This window comes from Aythya ferina, assembly GCF_964211825.1.
Source record: "Aythya ferina genome assembly, chromosome: 14".
Classification (NCBI taxonomy): Eukaryota; Metazoa; Chordata; class Aves; order Anseriformes; family Anatidae; genus Aythya; species Aythya ferina.
In genome coordinates, this window is record NC_140312.1 from 15,582,617 (window position 1) to 15,602,666 (window position 20,050).

The 20,050-nt window shown below is 38.0% G+C and overlaps 1 protein-coding gene across 9 annotated transcripts in view; it reads right to left on the reverse strand.

Moving 5' to 3' along the window:
• Window positions 1-20,050, reverse strand: part of TENM2 (teneurin transmembrane protein 2) — a 1,369,797-nt gene that overhangs the window by 38,896 nt on the left and 1,310,851 nt on the right. For 6 of the 9 annotated variants that reach the window (XM_084535362.1, XM_084535363.1, XM_084535364.1 and 3 more), the window contains 2 exons: window positions 11,238-11,384; window positions 858-1,071 (listed from right to left, as the gene is read on the reverse strand). In XM_084535362.1, the coding sequence (XP_084391488.1) occupies window positions 858-1,071; window positions 11,238-11,384 (361 nt within the window). The remainder of the gene's footprint in view (window positions 1-857; window positions 1,072-11,237; window positions 11,385-20,050) is intronic. The other 3 variants (XM_084535365.1, XM_084535368.1, XM_084535367.1) reach the window with 1 other exon arrangement.

The window sequence follows — 20,050 nt, forward strand, 5'->3', positions numbered from 1 at the left end:
TAGTTCAGGAAATAACTTGAATAAGAAAATTCTCAGCAATAAACCTTTTTATTTCTAAAATGAAGAAATACTGAAAGCAATGGAGACTAAAATTTGTAGCTAAAATCCAGATTCATATAAAGTACTATCTGACTAGAAGTCAGACACACTGTACCTTCACAACTTAAAAGGCTAAGGCTAATTTTAAAATGTGATTAATAGGCCATTCAAAATGACATGTTAAAACGTGTGAGGTACTTGAGATGAATAAAACAGAACTATGAAAATCATCACCAAGAACTCTATAAAACTTAATTTTTAATAAATCTAAAATTTTAAATTGCAATTTTCCAAAAGAGCTTTAGCTCTGAAGCACCCAGCTCCTGCTCAGTCTAGATTTGTAATTCTTAGACTGTCTTGAAGACTCCAACCCATATCCACACACATATAGTTAGATTATTTCTGAGCAAACTGCTTGAAAGTAAGATGGGTGGTTTTCAGCAGCTGATTTTTTTTTTTTTTTTTTAAAGCACTGACTATTAAGAAGTGTATTACGACATTATTTACATGTACCCTTCTAACTATTAACTAGTGGGCATTTTCCATTGTTGTAGACTGCAGTCTTCATAAATGATAAAGCTCAGAAGCTCTTGCTCAGTGGAAGAAACCTTCTAGGTGTTGCCAGTATGTTAAAATGCTAATAAAACTCAGTGTTGTAAAACAAAGGCAACATTGTAAATTTCCCTTAGAGTGCCCTGAAATGGAAACACGTGAAGCACCTGAAAGCAGAATCTCATGTTAAAACATGAGTAAAAGCTCTGGGAGAAAATTTCCTGTACAATGCAACTGCACAAATGCAATGTCAAATTTATAGCTGCTACCTGCTGTTGAAGGGATTTTCTCCTGGAATTATATGAGTGCTGTCCTTCCCCACTAAGAGCTTGACTCGATCATAGAATGACTTCACAGCTGGTGAACCAGAATGGCTCTGTTGTATGATGTCAAGAGGATCACGGGAACCCCGGCACAGCAGGCTATTTTGACAAGTAGACTGGAGGCAGCAATCTGGGTCTAGGCAGTCAACCAAGCCGTCTGAAAGGTAAGAAACATCAAGATTCAGCCAGCTGCACAGTGCTATCAAGCAAAAATATCTAATGGACGTCCTAAGGCACCGGGAAAAAACGTGAATGATTTCTCTTTGTAATGTCTCTACACCACAAAACCAATTGGTAATTGAACCAACAATACAGCAAAGATAAGACTTTCTGAAAGTACACTTGTTAAACATCATTAATTAAGAAATTAAAATGGAATCCTCAATGGGGAGACCAATCTGCATAGTTAGATGAATCAAATCTACTTTTAACCCATATGAAGACAATACCTAGCACCACCCTTTCCTTTGGTATCATCATTCAACTTAATAGCATTCTCTTTATAGAATTCTACTCTAATTTAGAAATGAACAACCATTTACTTTAAAATATTATAATCTCTAAGAATTTAGAAACATTCATTCATCCACTATCAAGAAATCACAAAAATGAGGCATCCAGTCTGCAATCTCTTCTTAGTCTGTAAACTTTCAGAGACTCTCCAAGGCATACAGGTCTGATTTGCTGAATACAGGTATGACCTAGGCACATACTGGACACCATACATGAGAAAGAACATTCCAGTAGGTTAGCTGACAGAAGTACATTAGATTGAGATTACGACTCATCTATTTTCAAGTTTTTCAAATACACAACAGACTGATACTATGTTACAGAGTGATAATTGGAAGGAAAACAAACAAACAAAAAAAAAACAAAACACAAAACAGCAAACCACTGTATAAGAAGCTTTCTCATTTTACAATTAACCTGAATTTCCAATGGATTGTGCATGTCTGAAATAACTGCTTCTGATTTAAGAACTAAATTGCCATGCTATAGTGACAATGTTTCATTCAGCTCACTATGGACATTTAAGTTAGACAAACTACCTTCTTGTGAGAGCTATACATTTCTTTAAGGTCAGTCGCCTATTCACATTAAGAGCTCCATTCATCTTGAAATCCTTTCCAACACAGAGGTTTTTTGTTGGTGGTGGTTGTTTTTTTTTTTTTTTTTTTTTTTTTTGGCTACAGTACATTTTCCAACTATTTTATATAATCATTGTGAAGACACCATCAGCTTCAGATTATAACTCAAGCCAGTTTCCCCATCAAGTGCTGAGAACTTTTTCTCAGCCTTCTGCTCTTTCCTTGGTCTGCGATACCTCTACAACTCTGAACTTAAAGCTGCCCACTGTTTAGTCCACTCAGTTCTTTTATTCAGACAACTGTCAGTCAAGAGGATCCTATCAACATGTTAGTAATAGCAGGATCAAAACACAGGATATAAATTACTCCCTTTGACAAATTTACATTTAGCTGTTACAGCTGCCTCGTTTTTTTGTTTTTTTTTTTTTTTTTACTATACCTGTTATTATAGGTGAGCATATGTTATGGCTGTAATGACCTCATCATGCAGCAGATTATGGGCTGCTGTGACCAAACACTTCTGACGACACCGTGAACTTTCAATTGGCATATCAATCTCTCAGTGTCCTGTCAGTCACGAGAATCACATCTTTATGCTACCAAGCCCCCTTGGATATAGTCTGACATTGCAATCTTCAGTAAATTACCCTGTCACTGCCAATCTTACTGTTATCTCACAAACAATCAAGCAGGCAATCAAACTGCTCTGAACTGCCAGCTAAGGACCCAGGAGGCTAGAAACATTTCCATTCAATATCGGGGAGAAACCTGCGTATAAGTCATTTCATGTAGGAAGGTTTTTATGCAATTATGGGAACTCATTCTTGCACACTTTCATATGCTTAGAGGAATATTTAGGAGAGACAAGCATATACAATAACATAAATATACGCATGATTTACTTGTTTTGAACTTTATCGCTTTTTAAATGCATTGCAACAAGCTTTCTCATGAAGAGTCTCAGAGTAATCTTCTTACTCTGAAAAACCTTCAGTAATGCCTTTGTTATACAGTCACAGAAAACATGCATGGTCTCCTCCTGCTGCAGCCCAGGATACCACTGACCTTCATTGCTGCACGGGCACAGTGCTGGCTCACATTCAGCCTGGTGACCACCAGCTCCCCAAGTCATTTTCTGCAAAGCTGCTTTCCGACTGGGTGACCCCCAGCATGTACTGGTGCATGGGCTTGTTCCTCCCCAGGTGCAGGACTTTGCACTTACCTTGTTGAACTGTGTGAGGTTCCTGTCAGTCCATTTCTCCAGCCATATTGTACCATTAAATATGAAATTTAGCAAACTTGCACACTTAGTTGCATTAGACTCAGTTGACTAAAACAACGGCTAGAAAAAAATGTACCTTCCGTTAGAGAAAACTGCCATAAGCATGAATTTTAATTGGAATTCAGGACTTTGTTTTTAATATATATTTCAGAGGTTGTCATCTTGCAGATTTCCTCAGGCACGCTGAATTATTTATATGGTTAATTCAATGACAAGAACTTCACCATCGGCCTCATCAAGATATTTTTGCTTTTCAGAGCATACACATCTGAGTTTAAAGTCAGCAGCACTCTGAGACTCTGTATGCTACAGGAAAGGTAGTGCAGAGGGAGTTAAGATGGTGCTAAACCTCCACCAACAATTTGAGACCAAAAGAAGCCCTGACTTGGCTTTAACTGAGAAGAAAGAAATGGGAAACTTGGATATAATTTAAACTGGTAGTACAAGATGAGCTCTCCATTGCTGTTCTCAGTTATTCCCAAATCTTTTCAGAAACAAGGTTAGTGTCATGGGATTCCTCCTGAAGACTTCACATCTGCTAACAGAGATGCACATTTATTGACCTTCTGTGAACTGTTACATAAAATTTTTGGCAGACTTAACCCAAGACAAAAAAAAAAAAAAATCGAAGTATCACATGTAAGAAAAATAATCTACTTGTGCACGCCTATATTTTAAGATGAATTTTGAACACCATTACAAGGGCTAAAAAGCACACAGCAGAAACAGTGAGATATATATTATTGCTAATGCATCTAGGAGCTCTCATCATCCATTTTCTTGATCACGTTCAGATGCTTGGATTCCAAAATCATGCTATAGCTTTCTTTGGAAAGTTGACATTGAGTTTCTGCCTTTTTGTTTGTTTTGTTTTCCATCTCCTACAAGTAAATTATTTTTAGTCCCCACTCTTCACCAAATACAGGTTGTACTCCAGGTTCAGTGCATGATGCATGTTGGAATGAGCCACCTCTGACCTGACATCCAGCTGCTTGACAGAATGCTTTCTCTACACGGCAGGGGACAATTCTGCTTCCACAACAAAACTTCTGAGCACATGCTCAGTAGAGGGCATCCTTACACTTCACTAGCTTCAGGAGCCAACAACTTTCATTGTAAATCCTGGAAAATTTTCTTTTTCCAATAAACATTTCAGACTGATGATTAAAATGGAGGTGGGGGGAAGCGGGGAGCAGCAGCTCCTATAAGCCCTGAGGGCGAAAGGGCCTTTGATCACTCTAAGGGCAAATTAGTTAATTTATCATGATCCGATTTTAATTATGTGTAGTATTAATATACCCAAGGTGAAAGAATTAGAGATGCTCTATCAGATTATCAAAAGAGTATGTCTTCTCTCTGCCAATACAGAAATATTTTAATCGAGCTCTAATGCTGCATGCAGAACTGTTTCCATGGACAGACTATTCCACTGCCCAATACATCTTAATATGAGTAAGTTTATCTAATATTTAACCCAAATTTCCACTTTGATATCTTGATCTAATTGCTGTTATGTTGGCATACATCACTCAGAATAACTACTCAGAAGTTCCTGGTACTAATAAGAAAGGAAATGCTTTTAATCCTGTTCCAGCCCTACTCCTCAAATGGCTTAGCCTAACTGGAAAGGCTCTCTGCAAATTGTCAGGATATTCGTTATAAACCAGGTTGTAAATCCAAAATTGTGGTAAGGTAGAATCAACCTGGGTTTCTGTAAGTTGTGCATGCCTCTGAATGCCAAATAACTCCCTAATGAGGTTTTTAAGTGCCCTGGAATATGACATCGGCAGAGCAACAGCTCCACTTTCCTTGCCCACTCAGGACTCCTGTGCTGCCCAGAGCCCTTGCAGTCAAGGAAACATAGCCACAGCTGTACACTGGGCACTCGGTCACCCCTCAGACCCTGGGAATGCCGGCAGACTATTGATGCTCCATCTCCAAACCTCACATCACCAGCAGAGATGACTGAGAGGGCTCCAAGATAAAAACAATATTTGGAAAAATTCATTCAGTTCAGTGGGCACGTTGGTACCATGCCTGTGGAGCCACTGGGGCTTTTTAAACCATGGGATTTGCAGTCACTGAATTTCTTGCTTTCCCTTCTCCATGGGTTGTAAGAGCATGTTACTGTAGTAACGTAACCCATGGGGGACACTGTGAGGATAAGCTGGCTAATGTGTGTAAAGACGATTAGAGGCTGACATGAAGTTTTAACAAAACCACATACAAGTACACTCATTAGCTCTCGTCAAACTTATATAATGTCTAGTTTCAATACAGATTTTATATTTGAGCCTACATGACTCACTCTGGCCCTCATCCACAACAGATTTCAACTACTCATTACAGTTAATGTTCTAAAAGTGACTATTGTACAGGCTCTGGGAAGGTACTTTCTGCGCCAAGAGTATTCTGGGTATTTATATTGAGAACTTCATAAAATCTTTTGTCTGTGCTGATTTAGAGACCCCTGCTGAGGCAATGCTTGTTGAGGCAAGCTAAATTACATGATTTGCTTTTGTGCTGTGAAATACTTGTATTATCTTAAATGTCACGAGCCTGATGCAGTATCAAGTCACAGGATTTGTAATTCTCTAAAAGCAATTTTTTTCTAAATGTTTATTGCAGGAAGACACTTCTCTTTTCTTTCTATTTTCTTTCTGTCTAATTTCAGAGATGAGTTTTCTAAGACAACTTAAATAAACAGCCTTTCAATCAGTCAAGTGCACTGTCCTGACAGTGAACTTCACTAGAAATGTATTTTGCTCTTGAATTGAAGAGAATTCATACTGTAGCAGATAGCTGGCTTTCTCTCATTCATTATCTTTAATGTATTGTGCCAAACAGAATTACCGCCAACTGCATTTCTTGGAGTTGTTACAGCTATATAGTAATGAACTGAAGGGCAAAATTTGTCTTCTGAGATATGCACAACTCTCTTTACAAAGCCAAGTAGAAATAAGTTAAAATGTATTTTAAATAGAAGAATGTCTCACTTTGCATACAAAAACACCCAACAAATACAAAACAAAACAAACAAACAAGCAATTTCTCATTCTATTTAACTTAGTATTCTATATTGTTATGGCTGTTTCCCTTCCTTCCCGACTCAACTGTAGCACAGATGATTACATTTTGGGGAGAATTATGAGCTGTGAAGTGATACAAGCAATAGTAGTATTTAAGCTTTTTATTTTTATTTTTCTAATGTTCCTGCACCTGTTCTCTCCATCATGGTCAAATCTGAAACAAACCAAGTTAGCAAAGTTTTGGTTGTCTTCTGCTTTTCCTTCCCTGAGATAGCATCATTTAAATGAGTTGTCAATATAATATATGTGTATATATATATATATGTGTATATATATATATATATATATAAACACGAGAAGAATAATTCTGAAAGGTTGAAAAAGATAGGTGAAGTGTTAGCAGGAAAAGAAAAGCTTAGAAAGTGCAACTCAAGTGGGTGATATGGGACTTCTGATAAGGTTGCTTCTGCAGAGTTCTTTCTCAAACACCTCTTTGGGGTTATCCCATCGAGCTCAAGACAAAGGGCTCTTCAAACATGAGGTCTCTGCAGGAACTGCATCCATCATCTAGTGAAACTGTCCTTTAGAAAACAAATATGCTTACATTACATTGTCCTTTTTATTTGGGCGCACTTAAAGGTCTAAGGTGAAATCTAGTTAAATACAAACAATTTAATAAGAGTGTTCCAAGAGGCAAAACCATTATGTAATTTAGGAACAGCCAAATTATTATAAAACAGTTATTGTAAAAAGATGGTATAAATACCCTCCTACAGAGATTTCCTTATGCAGTAAGTTAAAAGAAATACATACTTAACAAGTAATGTACTTTCTCCCATTCCTCAAAATACCATTTTTAATCTCTTAATTTCCTAAAGTAAGTCTACAGTGAATTAAGTGGGCTATACATGTCTATTGGGGGGGATTATACATTGTAATCACAATTATAGGTCTTCAAAAAAAGCCATTTCTAATCCCTCCAAAAGATGCTTAATAACTATTACACTACTGAGGGACTGATTAAGAAAAGGGATTAGATTTAGAAGTGGCCACAGTGAGTAAATTACATTACTCAAACACATTTTGAAAAAATAGAAGCAATTTCCTATTAAAAAAAGATATTAAAAGTGAGTCTGCCAAAACAAAAGCAACCAAAAACCCTTACCTTCTGATTAGGCTTGCTCCTTAAAAACAAAGAAATGCCTTCAAATCTTTTTCAGCAAAGTAGCCTATACATCACAGTGACCCTATATAGGTTCATAACGAATACCCAATTAAGCACTTATCTAGACCCGATGTGCTGATAAAGACAAATAAAGGTAAATTTTTCCATAGCTAGCTTGGATCATGCACAGCTCTACCTGAACAGCTCTGAGGAGAAAACATCTCCAAATACTCTCCTCTGGAATCCCGTTTTATTTATGTGAGTAATATGCACTGACATCTCATATAAAATGAAGATTTGTAAGTCTCAACAAGACAGGGACACATCTGCCACTTCTAGGAATAAACCAACTAAGGGGCATTAATCTAAAATTGAAAGAAAATACTAAGCATAATCTTTCATTTTTCTCTTTCTGAACTATGGTATGTAATTCATGTTGTGGCAGACAATAAGACAGAACCGGACAAATCTGAATCCCTTTGGAGTCAGTGGCAATGCTCATCTTGACATCCATGAAATGAAGACTTAGCCCAAGGCTTTTGAATCTGATTGTAAGATACAATAAGAATGGCTGAACAGAGAAAAAACACCAAAATATGTTAAATCTATTGACACATGGGAAAGAATAGTTGACAGAAAATTATTGTTGCATTTCAGTGACATGCTGAAGTGACTACATTTTAATATAAATAGATGGATGGAAAAGGAAGGGTGTTTACTTCTGCAGATAAGGTCCTCATTTAGACAAAAAAAAATTTAGACTACTTTCTTTTGGAAGAGTAGTTTGTGTGTTCACTACTACTCCAGAACTATTTGCTTATGTTAACAGAGCAGCAAATGAGTTCAACACTTGGCTGCAAATAAACTGTTGAGTTTCAAGTGAAAAGAGTTAGTGGGAGGAGAGGTGATTTCTTTAACTTTCAATAAACTTGCATTTTCATGTGAATCTGGGTGTTCTGCAAACTAGCTGAATCTTTCAAATTGATTCCCATTGTACAGTTTCCAGCTTCATCTCATGAGAAAACAATCTAATCTCTTCCTTTTCAGACAGAGTCATAATTAAATAAATGTGCATCTTAAAAAGGAAAGCACACATTCCTTCCTCCCTCTGCATTCCTGCACACTCCTGTGGTCTTCCCTGCGTTATCATTAATAAACATCAATTAAACACAGGTCACTGGGTGTGCTCCTGGCCAGATGTGTAGTGAACCAGACAGCTGAAGAGTAGTGCAGCTTAACGTAAAGGCTTTGAGATACTAAGTATTAAGGGATTAAAGTTATAGCCAGTCTTGAGTTTTGTTGCAGCTCTTACCTGAGACTGACAATTTGACAAACTGATAGGAGTGACAATGACTGTCCTTACAGGGAATATTGCAGTGGACTCCACGCCATCTTAAAGAAATCCAAAACCCCAAATATAATCAAACTGAAACAGCAAAAATCACAAAGGCATCTGAGAGACAAATGAGTACTGAGTGCAACCCAGCTGCAGCGCAGCTCAGTTTGTACCACCCGCGCTGCATGTACAACACAGTGTGATTGAATCAAAGGGCTTATCTGTTTGCTTTCCTTACAAATACCTTGCAGGTGTGCGGAGAAACAGCTAACTGAACAGGTGTTGAACATATCCTAAGCTCCCTTACCGAAAAACTCCACAGAAATTTAATAAGGATGATACTATTAGAGACCAATAATGATCTTTGGATTAAAGTACTAAGCTAAGGGTCAGGAGATAAAGGTTTCACTTCTGGCTTTATCATAAAATCCCCATGTGAAAATGTGTTGGGGGTCAATTGGACTTTTCAGATTATTTGCACCTTGGAACAGCATTGGATTTTCAAACTACCCACACTCCCACAGGAAGCAGTGAGCAGTAGTCTATCTGGCCTCTACAAATATCTGACTTCAGCCTGCAAGTGCTGAGAACTTGAGTTCTCCCCTTAAATTGTCTAGCTAGACCAAACAGTTTTCTTTCAGGTATGACTATAGTGAACTAGAAACCATTCATCTGGTATAGCAGCACTGATTAATGCAATGTGTCTGTTGTATGGCCTATGTATATTATATATCCTTTGATTTGCCTTCCATAAGGGAAGTTTTAGAATTCTGCACTTTTAGATTGGGAGGAATAGCTGAATAGCCTCACTAGTCAAATCATTTTTTTTTTTTTCCTGGAGTGCCTTTCTGTTTTACAGGTGAAGAATATTGTCTTGGATAAGTAAACAAGCTGATCCCTGTATGTAAGTGTTTTTGTACTTTTTTAGACATCTGATTTCAGTATTTCTAATAATGTTTTCCAAATTCACTCCTTGTTTTGTGTATCTGATGATACACACCCATTTTCAAAATTTCCTTTATAATCTTCAAAGCTAGTAAAACTGCAAGTCTAAGCAATTCAGCTTTTAGTTTCTTACACTGCAGACTCAAGCCAGTTTAGTGGGTTTTGTAGTTTAGTTAAATGACCGAAGTGTAAAAAATAATAAAAAAAAAAAAGTCAAAACACTCTAAATGATGTAACTTGGCAGTTGGATTCTGCTCTTTACAAAGCAGAAACACATTCGGTGACACCTATAAAGTAAATTCCAGTTCTCTGAAACCGAATCAGTCCTAGTTCTTTCTAAATATTTCTGTTCACGGTGATCATGTGAAGCCAAGGAACTAACAGAGAATTTACAGATTGGACCTAGCAGATGATATTCAAATGTGGTTACATCATGTAATCCAAAACAACTTCCCCACCCTGAAATTTTATATAAAATTACTCATCTTAATGACAATTTTATCCTAGAAGAATCATTCCAATAAGCCAAAGTTCTCTGTTACTCTGCAGTTTGCGGAATATCGCAAGTAAAACATTTATTAATCAGCAAACAACTGATGTACTCTTTAGTTATTAGCCAAAGAAAAGTGAAGGAGCCTGAAAGCAAAAAGCTGTGTCTAGTGTTTGATTTCTAATAATGAGCAGAAGGCGATGAAAAAGAATCCAGGTGACTTACTAAAGACATTGTAATGAGAGGTATTAGAGCTACTTCAGATGAAAGGGATAGTTTACCAAGCAATCCTATACAGATGGCACAACTTCTTAGAACTGCTTTCAGGCCAGTATAACTTAATACACCATGGAAGGCTCTACGAAAAGAGAAACTAAAGTCATCTTTGAAGGTAAACACAGAACAAATTCTATATTTAATAGGTTTGTGCCTGATAAAGGAGAAAGAAAATTGAAGGGGGATCTCAGAACCTTACCATATATGACTGTTCAGCACAACACACTCAGCCCTCTCAAGTCTGGTGTACAAACTGTGAAATACAACAGTGAGCTCCAATGACTTACACAGGTTGTGCACATGAGAGCACGACCCTGGCCTCAAGCACAGAGCTGAAAAAATGTTGCTAAATATCCTGCTAAATCAGCTGCTATGCTTGTGCACACAGGCACAGTCATTTACCTTTCACTTCACACATGTCGAAAGCCTACAGGCTGCAGGCTGTACTCAGCACCCATGAAATGCCATGGGCTCCTGTGGAATGCAGGCTGGGAATGAGCCTGCCTGCAAGTTTCACACAGGCGCTGTGGGTTACCACGTCTCTCCACAAGGCCCCAGCACTCCCAATCTCATTTGTTTCAAAAGAAATGGAACAACAACGCTCGGCGATAACGACAGCCATACTCCTTGTGAAGTAAAATGACTCAGGAAGAAAGCATGGACAACCCTCTGCTCTTTAGGGACTGGGAATTGGAAGACTTTCGCTCACCTCCCTCGTTATCCTTGTTATCGGCACAGGAAGTTTCCATGGCAACGTTGCATCCAGGCCCTCTCCAGCCGGTCTGGCAGACACACTGCCAGCTGTTCTGGCCGAGCGTGCATCTCCCATTGCCGTTGCACAGATCGGGGCAGCCATCTGGTTGAAGAAATGAGGAAGGTAAGTACAAGACATGCTTATTCCCACTAACGCTCACACGTCTGACAATATTACTGTGCAAACAAAAAGCCCGGCTCTTGCTGGTGGGGCAAACGCTCTGCCAGCCCCAGAGCCACAGCCCTGGTGTGTGTAGAGAAGGAGGAACCCTGGGGAAGTGGGGACTCAACTCAGGCCTAAAGAGAAGCTGAGGCCTACCATCAGCCACGATAAATGTTTTATGAACCCTGTAAATGTTCAGATCTTCAGTTAAAGGCAGTGGATAAAAATAATCGTCTGCTGACAAGGTCACGTTTTTCCCGCTATGTGTTTGTATCCATACGTGAGGGAGAAAATCTTATACAAGCCCGTCAATGTTCAGCGTGCCTTTTATATCATGCATTGAAAAATTCTCCAGAGCTTCTCTAACACAAAGTTTAAGTAAATTGTTCTGAAAATATTTTCCTTCTTTAACATTCACTTTAAAAGCCCTTCTTATTTAACACTAAGTTCACAATATAACCTTTCACACTTTTGGAAAGACAGCATATCTAGAAGAGGTAGCCCACAAAAAAGCATGTTTTGTATTGACTATGGATGCGATGTGACTTACTGTATAGCAAAAACTGAACTGGAAACAAAAATATTCACTTGCTGAGGTGCTTATACGCACTAGCAGAATGTCCATAGGCAAGAGAACAACTTGATTGCTTTTTATTTTTCCTACAACTGAATGAATCTCAGGTCATGCTACTATGTCTTCCTGAATATTCACTATGAATAAAGAGCAAAAAAAAAAACACAATTCCACCCCGTAAGGTACATGAAGCCTTGGTAACCTTCCGACCACATCCAATCCATGCAAACATCTCTCATTTGTCTATAGATGTGAAAGAAGATTTGGGAGTCCTGCAACGGGCCTCTCATATCACCTTCTTATAAGGAGGACAAGGCTCTGTTGCCATACTGTTGTCATAGGTTGGAACCCAACCACTCCAGCTCTTTCATCTGGTTTGGAGACACAGTCTAATCCTGTCGGGTATCTACACTACCACCACAGACCGTGGAATCATTAATCTCATGCTACTGGTCTTGGGCAGAAAATGTCATCCAAAACAGCTCACAAGGCTTCATGCTTTCCCATTCTCCCCTCTAGTACCAGTGATGGGTCACAGCCAGCATCGAGATGTGAAGGGACCTGTGCAGCCCTCTCAGGTCTCACCAACTGGCTGGATTAGTCCTTTGCATTTGTCTCTGTGACCTCAAGCTGTGACTATTAATTAAGTACTCCATTCCCTTCCCCAGGCGTTTTAAAAGCACTGAGGAACTAATGGGCACCCTACCGGAGTGTGGATAATCTTTTCATCAGGTATGAGCAAGGAAGGCAGCAGTGGGAAATATCCAGAAAGCAAATAAATATGTTCTGTTTGTCTGAGCAGCACAGCTGCAGATGTGCAGTACTGGAGAAAGACCAAGATGACAGGAAGTCACCTCTCTGCCCCTTGGTCTCTGCAGGTGACCAGGAATAGGAGCAAGTGTCAAACTAACACACCTGGTGCTGAAAGGTTGAGCAGCCTTCCAGAAATTGCTACTTTTGACTGCCTGTAAGAGCATTTCTATAAACCTGTTCAGAAAGCCAGAGCTTTGAGTTTGGTCTCTTCCTGCTCCTCCTAGCAGCCCTGGCCATAACCAGGTGATGTTAGAGAGAAGTCCCTCTGACCCCGTACTGGTTTCCACAGTACCACAGGAGGCTCCCTTGTGGGAAAGCGAGCTGCCTCATGCCCCTGCTATTCACAACTGGTATCACAAAAGGTAAATATTCACTCTTACTTTACCTAGCTGGCTTACTACCTGACAAATTCATAATGAATAATTAAACTTTAATATGATTAAATAGCCCATGGCCACATGGACTTTTCAGTAGAATTCTGAAAGTCTCCTTTACTTTTTTTTTTTTTTTTTGCTGGGCTGGTGGAAGGTGTCAGACTGAGACCTCAGCTGTTGCACCAAAAAGGTTCTCCATAGGCAACAGCAACCAAATCTCTGCACATTGGCCTACCAGGTGCCTGAGTCTGTAGCACTTATAGCGCTGGCACAGCAGCTCAATCTCCCAATCTCTGCCAAGTAAGACATGAGATCTCTTTGAGCAGGGCCAAAGCCATTTAGTTCATTTTACAGAGAAAGCTATCAGCAGACAGAAACAAATCCTAGAAGTTTTATTCCAGTGCTGCTATTGTGTATTAAAAAACACAGTGCCCCTTTCACTTAAAAGAAAGGCTATTTTGGCATTACATATCTTAGCTATAAAAAATGTACTTATTTTGCAACAAAGGAAATATATTTTCAAGTCATTTATTTTATATCTTTGGTTTGTTAGGTTGTTTGAATGACCAAAATGATAATGTCTGAGGGGAGGCATCATACTGTAGAACAAATTTTTCCTTTTAAATGAAAAACAAACAGTAATTGTGAATATACACACAAGGTTGGCTTTATACCAGAGCACTGAAGAGAATTAAATCACAGAAGCAGTTTACTTTGCATCATACGAGCAAGATGAAAACATGAACAGTAGGGAGCTAGCAAAATCTCTGAGAAGTTTATGTTCAGCTGGGGATTAATGGACATGACTTTGCTTTTAGCTTAAAGAGGGAAGCAAGCATCACTGGTATAGACATGGTGTTGCTAGGAAACACTATGCTACCTCTGTCGTTTATTTAACTGGCTTCCAAAGACAGACTTTGTGTTTCAGTAACGTAAATATCAGAAGGAAGGAAAAAAAAAGGCAGCAGCAAACTACAGTATGATCCAAGTATTCTGACAATAATTTCTTCCTTACAAAATTATTAAGTTAATGGATGTGTTGACTTTAAAAACAGCTCTAAGTAAGAGGGAATAATTGAGGTATTTTGTATAAAACAGTAAGGGAAAACAATTATGGCATGTTTGTATACATGTGCTGTGCACGTCTGTATATGCTTGTTTTCAAGCAAATATTTACTTAAGTATTATGATCCATTAGACCCAAATTTGTCCATTAGACCCGAATATGACCTAATGACCTGTCAACTAAATAGACAACAGATTTCCATTATAATCTACTAAACAAATACTATTTTTTAAAAAGTTTATATTTAGGCAGTACACTTCCATTTGAAGTCTGCATGTCTCTGTGTAGAAGCTCCTGCATGCCCATGTGCACAGCAGTTAGTACAGACAAGTACCCTCAGCACACACGGCATTGCATGTGGCTAACAGGCCTTCATGCACTGCAGTGCATTTTGACAGCAGACAAGCTAACAAAGCACCTAACCAAGAGCCTCGGGAGTCTCAACAAATGCTCAGTGCTCACTGCTGGGTGCACGACCTTTGCTGGAAACACACGATGCACTAAGTGTATGCTAACACTAAGTGCTTTGTTAAAGCCTGCTTTCATTCACACTGAGCAGTGTCTTACCTCCCACTTGTCTTATGAATTTACTCACAGAGTAAGGCAGGCGAAGAGAGAGTAAGGCAGTCACAGAGGGAAGCACTATCGAAATCTAACCTTGAGAAGCAATTCACCGCGGTATAACACTCTCAGTCACAGCACAGAAAGGGGTCCTCCATGCTAAGCAGACAGGTTGCTATTCGTAGTGTGTAGAAAAATTCTACTCATCTCTTCTATTACAGTATGCTTAATGGAAAATGTCAAAATGCTAGCTTAAAAAAGAAGAAAGTGCTTGTTTAAAGTGTTAGATTGACAGCCTATTTATTCACAGCACAGGCACTGTACAGGCAACAGCAGTTCAAGTGTCTCACTTTCCTAGCAGTGTCTCTGCACAGGCTGCTGCGGCTGGAGGCGAAGCACTAACGCACTCTCCCTTCCCCTTCAGTCCCCACCTGCCCGTGGGACTGGTCAGTGTACATACATGAACATATGCATTTGGAATTAAAATGGCAAGATAAAATCCAGTGCTTTTTCCAACGTACTGTCAGGAATATGTGACTAGCATTGTGAGGGAGTATCAGGGTAAGAGAGGATTTCAAAAATCAAAACACTCCAATCCATTCCTGTGGACGCCATGGACACAAAATGCCCAGCATTCATGTGAAGTGGGTAAGGAAAAGGAGAAATTAAAGGCATAATACCTCTGGATCTAATAGAGAATGATGTAAACTGGTGGGTTTTTTTGTTTGTTTTTTTTTTTTTTACATATGAGATCCTTTTTAGCATCCTCACTGCACAAAACAATCTCCATAATCTTCCTGAACACCAGGGCTAGTGTTCAATGCCTGAATTTACTACCTCTCTGTTTTCTTTTCTGTTTTTTTTTGTTTTTTTTTTTTTTTTCCTGCCCAACTAGCCAACTAAACTGGAATAACACAACAAACTCAGTGGATTTCCCAGTGCTTCTCTTTCGTTGAAGAGGTTGTTATATTCTTAACTTGATTATAGTTCAAAAAAAAACCAAACACATTTCTTTGGAAGTTAATATACCGCATCTATGATGGTAAGTAGCATAAGGATGCTGACTCATCAATTACAAGGGCCCAAAGACAACTTTGAAACTATAAAATTTCATAAGCAAAGATTCAGCAAATACATGTATATGCTAGTACTCAGGGACCCTTGTCCACTACATACACCATTTTCCAAAAGTTAAAACCCTTCACTTATAATTCCACAGGCTATCCATTACAATGCATATATGATGACAGCACATTACAACAGAAGGAACTTTGTTGATACGTAGCACAAACAAATATTCGGTAATGATAACAACATGAGAGGACTGTAGCTTGAGGGGGGGGGGGGAAGTGATTCTTTGCCAGAAAATAGTTGAGTTTTTTGTCAAAGGAATAAATTAGATTTGCGTCTCTTGAATGTGTCTGTTACTAACAGGAAGAAGATTTACCATGGATGCTAATAAGTAAATAATATAGTAGCAGATGACACTATTACACAGAACCCTGTGAGAATTGAGAACACCTCAGTGTGAAAAGGACTTTTTGTTTCTGTTTTCTGGACTTCAAACTCTGCAGCCAACTATATATATATATACAATTATTTCATTCATCTAATTTCTTAGTATCTTAGTATTTCTTAGTATCCACTACAGAAAAGGGTCAAAAAAGTTCAAAACCTCTCATTAGACAACCTCTCATTAGACATAACAGGAAAAGCAAGCTCCCATCTGAAAGCCTTTGCAATTCCAAAGCCCAAGAGTACTTAAAACACTAGATTCTGTTATCTGTAGAACTCCACATAGCCACAGTCCATGATGGGGCCTAGAAGATGCTATAAAAATAGAAATTAAAACGTTACTGTTTTTCATATCAACAACTGAAGAGTGAGAAAAATATAGTGAGCCTAGAAAATAACAAACATTGCTGCTACCGAGTTCACTGTGAGCAAAATTAAGTCTACTGCTTCCAGCAGGCCTATGTAAGCTCTATCTATTGCCATAGTTTCATATTTTCAAGATTTATATGAGATTTATGAAAAGCTGAATTTAACAAGAAACTCAGCAGAATCATTATGAATAGTAAACAAAATCAATATGGACAGTGCTTGTTTGTAAGAAAGTGATAATGCTGGATGTATTTATGAGAGAGTACTCATAGTTTTATCTACTATGAAACTATCCAGGGACTAAATGTTAAGGTGATTAATTCATTTTTGAACTCGGCAAATTAATTTCCAGTATCTAGACAATACATGAAAAATTTTAATCCAGTTTTGGATAAATTCCACAGAGAGTTCCTTTTCATTCCACTGATACTAATAAACTCCAGGTACACAATTACACACATACACAGCTACTCAGGCACATATAGGTTTTCTTTTGCATAAACTACTTAAAAACTCCAAAACAAACATTTTAAGCAAATCAAAGTACAAAGGCATGCTGTCCAATTAATTTGTGTTTCTAGTCTAAATCTTAATTCTCTTTATAATCATCAGAACTCACAGTGGGGCCAATCACTTGAAAAGAAGGAAAAGAAGGGCAACATGGATAGGAAAAAAGGGAACAGGAGAGAGAGAGGAAAGAGGTTAACTGTTCTCCAAGTGTATCTAATAACCAGTTATGGAAGAGGACAATGATTTTAGTCTCAACTCAGTCTGTACATGGAAAATTAAATGTTAATCAAGAGGCTGCATCTTCTGAGTCCTTCTGATCTAAAGCTATCAGCCATGGCTGCCTCCTCCAAACAATAACTTAAGTGGATCGAATGGATTCCCTGTACTTTTCCCCATTTAGTACACATACAGTACAGATGTTAGTCTGAAATAGAATATCTCTTGTTTATCTTTGTCTAAATCCATTTTCCACATCCTAATCCAAAGTCCAGTGGCAGTCCATGTAGTCTTTCCACTGACTTGAATGGATGATGGAGCAGGTATCCTGTGGGTGGAGATGCCCTGCAGTAAACACTGGTGTACAGCACAGCGTACACACGATACATCAGTTTCAAAGGGAACATGAGAAATTTAAATCCTCCTCTTCCTCATTACAGCTGTTAAATACAGAACTGTAGTAAATGAAAGTAGTCTCAGATATGATTGTACCTATGGAATATAGAGAAATTACATAAAAGCAATAATGCTAATAAGCCTGTTTAATTTGTACTTTAGAGAATAATCACTGTTTTCATATTTTTCTGTTCATTCCTTCTGTGAGTTGCTGCTATGCCTATGGCTATCTAGCAAATAATAAATGAGGTACATAGAATGAGGTATCTAGCAATATCGAGGGGAAAAAAACCAGCTTTTTATTTGCTATTGTTATTTTTAATCCTTCAATTCCAAAGCCTACAGGGCTTAGTTTAAGCCAAAGAAAAGGGAAAAAAATGACACACAACATTATGGTAGGAACAAAAAAGTTATTTTCTACATCATTATATTTAAACAAAAATAAACTCAAACCCTAAACACTTGCCAATGCAATATATTATTGTTTGAGTCAGACACAAGGCTCCTCTGAGTGAATTTGGGCACTACAGGCTAAGGAACCTACAGAAGTACTAGCTCTGTCTTCAAAGCAGGACAGCTGCAGAGACTGACAAACTGTGAGAGTGATCTAACTCTAACCCAGAACTAATCCAGCCTTTTACGGGTAATAAAAAGTCTGATTTCACTGCTCAGCTGAGTTAAAACTAATGAAGAATAGGCTAGCTACAATTTTATTTATTGAAGAAACTGAAAAAAAATGAAGAGGTCAACAAGTAAATTTCAAGAATCCTCAATCTTGATTTCTTCCACACTAATACTTACAGTGCAGGGAATTATTATGTTAAGTAAGGTTCCTTAAGTTGCCTGGGATATGTATACCATAACAGAATTTTCCTCTAAATTGCATCTATTTATTGTACACCCATGCAACTTCTTTCACATTTAAAGACAGGGACTGGGAGAACATATAGGTTTCCAAAAAAAAAACAACAAGAAAACATGAAAAAAAAAAGATGTGTGATTTTAGAAGAAGGGAAATAAACTTCTCACAAAGGGGAACCACTGGTACTAAAAAGCAAGTCTAAAGTGAAGTCACTTGCATCTTTCTGAAGAGACAAAAAAGGGCGGATGGCACCAGCGCAGTGAGCCAGCAGCGTGCTGTCTGCATGTCCTGCTAACTAATACCTGTAACACAGAAGTTGCATCATATTTATCTCAGAAACTAACTCTGCTTATCGTTACTTAACAGATGATCATGTGAAAATAATTTCAGATGTGAACCAGCACAAGCAAGGTAGTTGAACGAAACACATGGTGCACAGAATGACACTGCTGCAGCCCAAAAGCTACAGAAGAGCTGTGTGGATTTGTCTATCGCCTGAGAATATTATTTGCATGATTTTGAACAAGAGCTAAAACATGACCCTAGCAGCATATTCTAATTATACAATGTACTCTTTTCAAACAAGATTCACATTCAGCTCATATTCATATATCCAACAAAAAGATACATAAAAATGCAGTAAAATTTGTACTTAAGATAACTGGGCCTTTTGAATTAATCTTACCATAACAAAGTCCATTTGGAATATAATACTGGATGAAATTATATTCATAAAACCAGTACCATAACCATAATTTTTTATTGCATTAATGTTTCTGATACAGGGTACAAGGGTTTGGTATCACCCTTTGTAAAATGTAGTATCACTTTCTAGAGAAAGAAGCCTTCTCAAGTTAGGTTTATCTCTAAACTAACATCTATATAGTTTATTGGCAGCATAATGATAAAATGACCTAACAGACGGGATGTGTAAATTCAGTCAATTGAAGAGTAACAAGGAAAACATTGACCTCATATTTAAAAGAGCAGATAACCTAATTAAAATGTAACAGTTAAAATCCCTACATTAATCTCAGTGCTATGACAAGGATTTTGAGTCACTTATTCATGAAAGTTAGGATTCACAGAGTAATTGCTACTCAACGTCCTCACATGTGCTGTTATTTGCTTTTTATAAGAAATATGTGGCTGCCATGTATTTGTACAGTTTTTATACATCTCAATTGCTTAATGTTTAAGATTTTTTTTTTTTGAAATATGTGTCAACAATGTATTTGTACAGAGCATGTAATCAAACTTCTATGAAAAATGTTTCGGTAAAGTGTTGGCAAGCATTTATACATACTTATTAACTACAAAGCATTGAAAACAACATACACACCAACACAC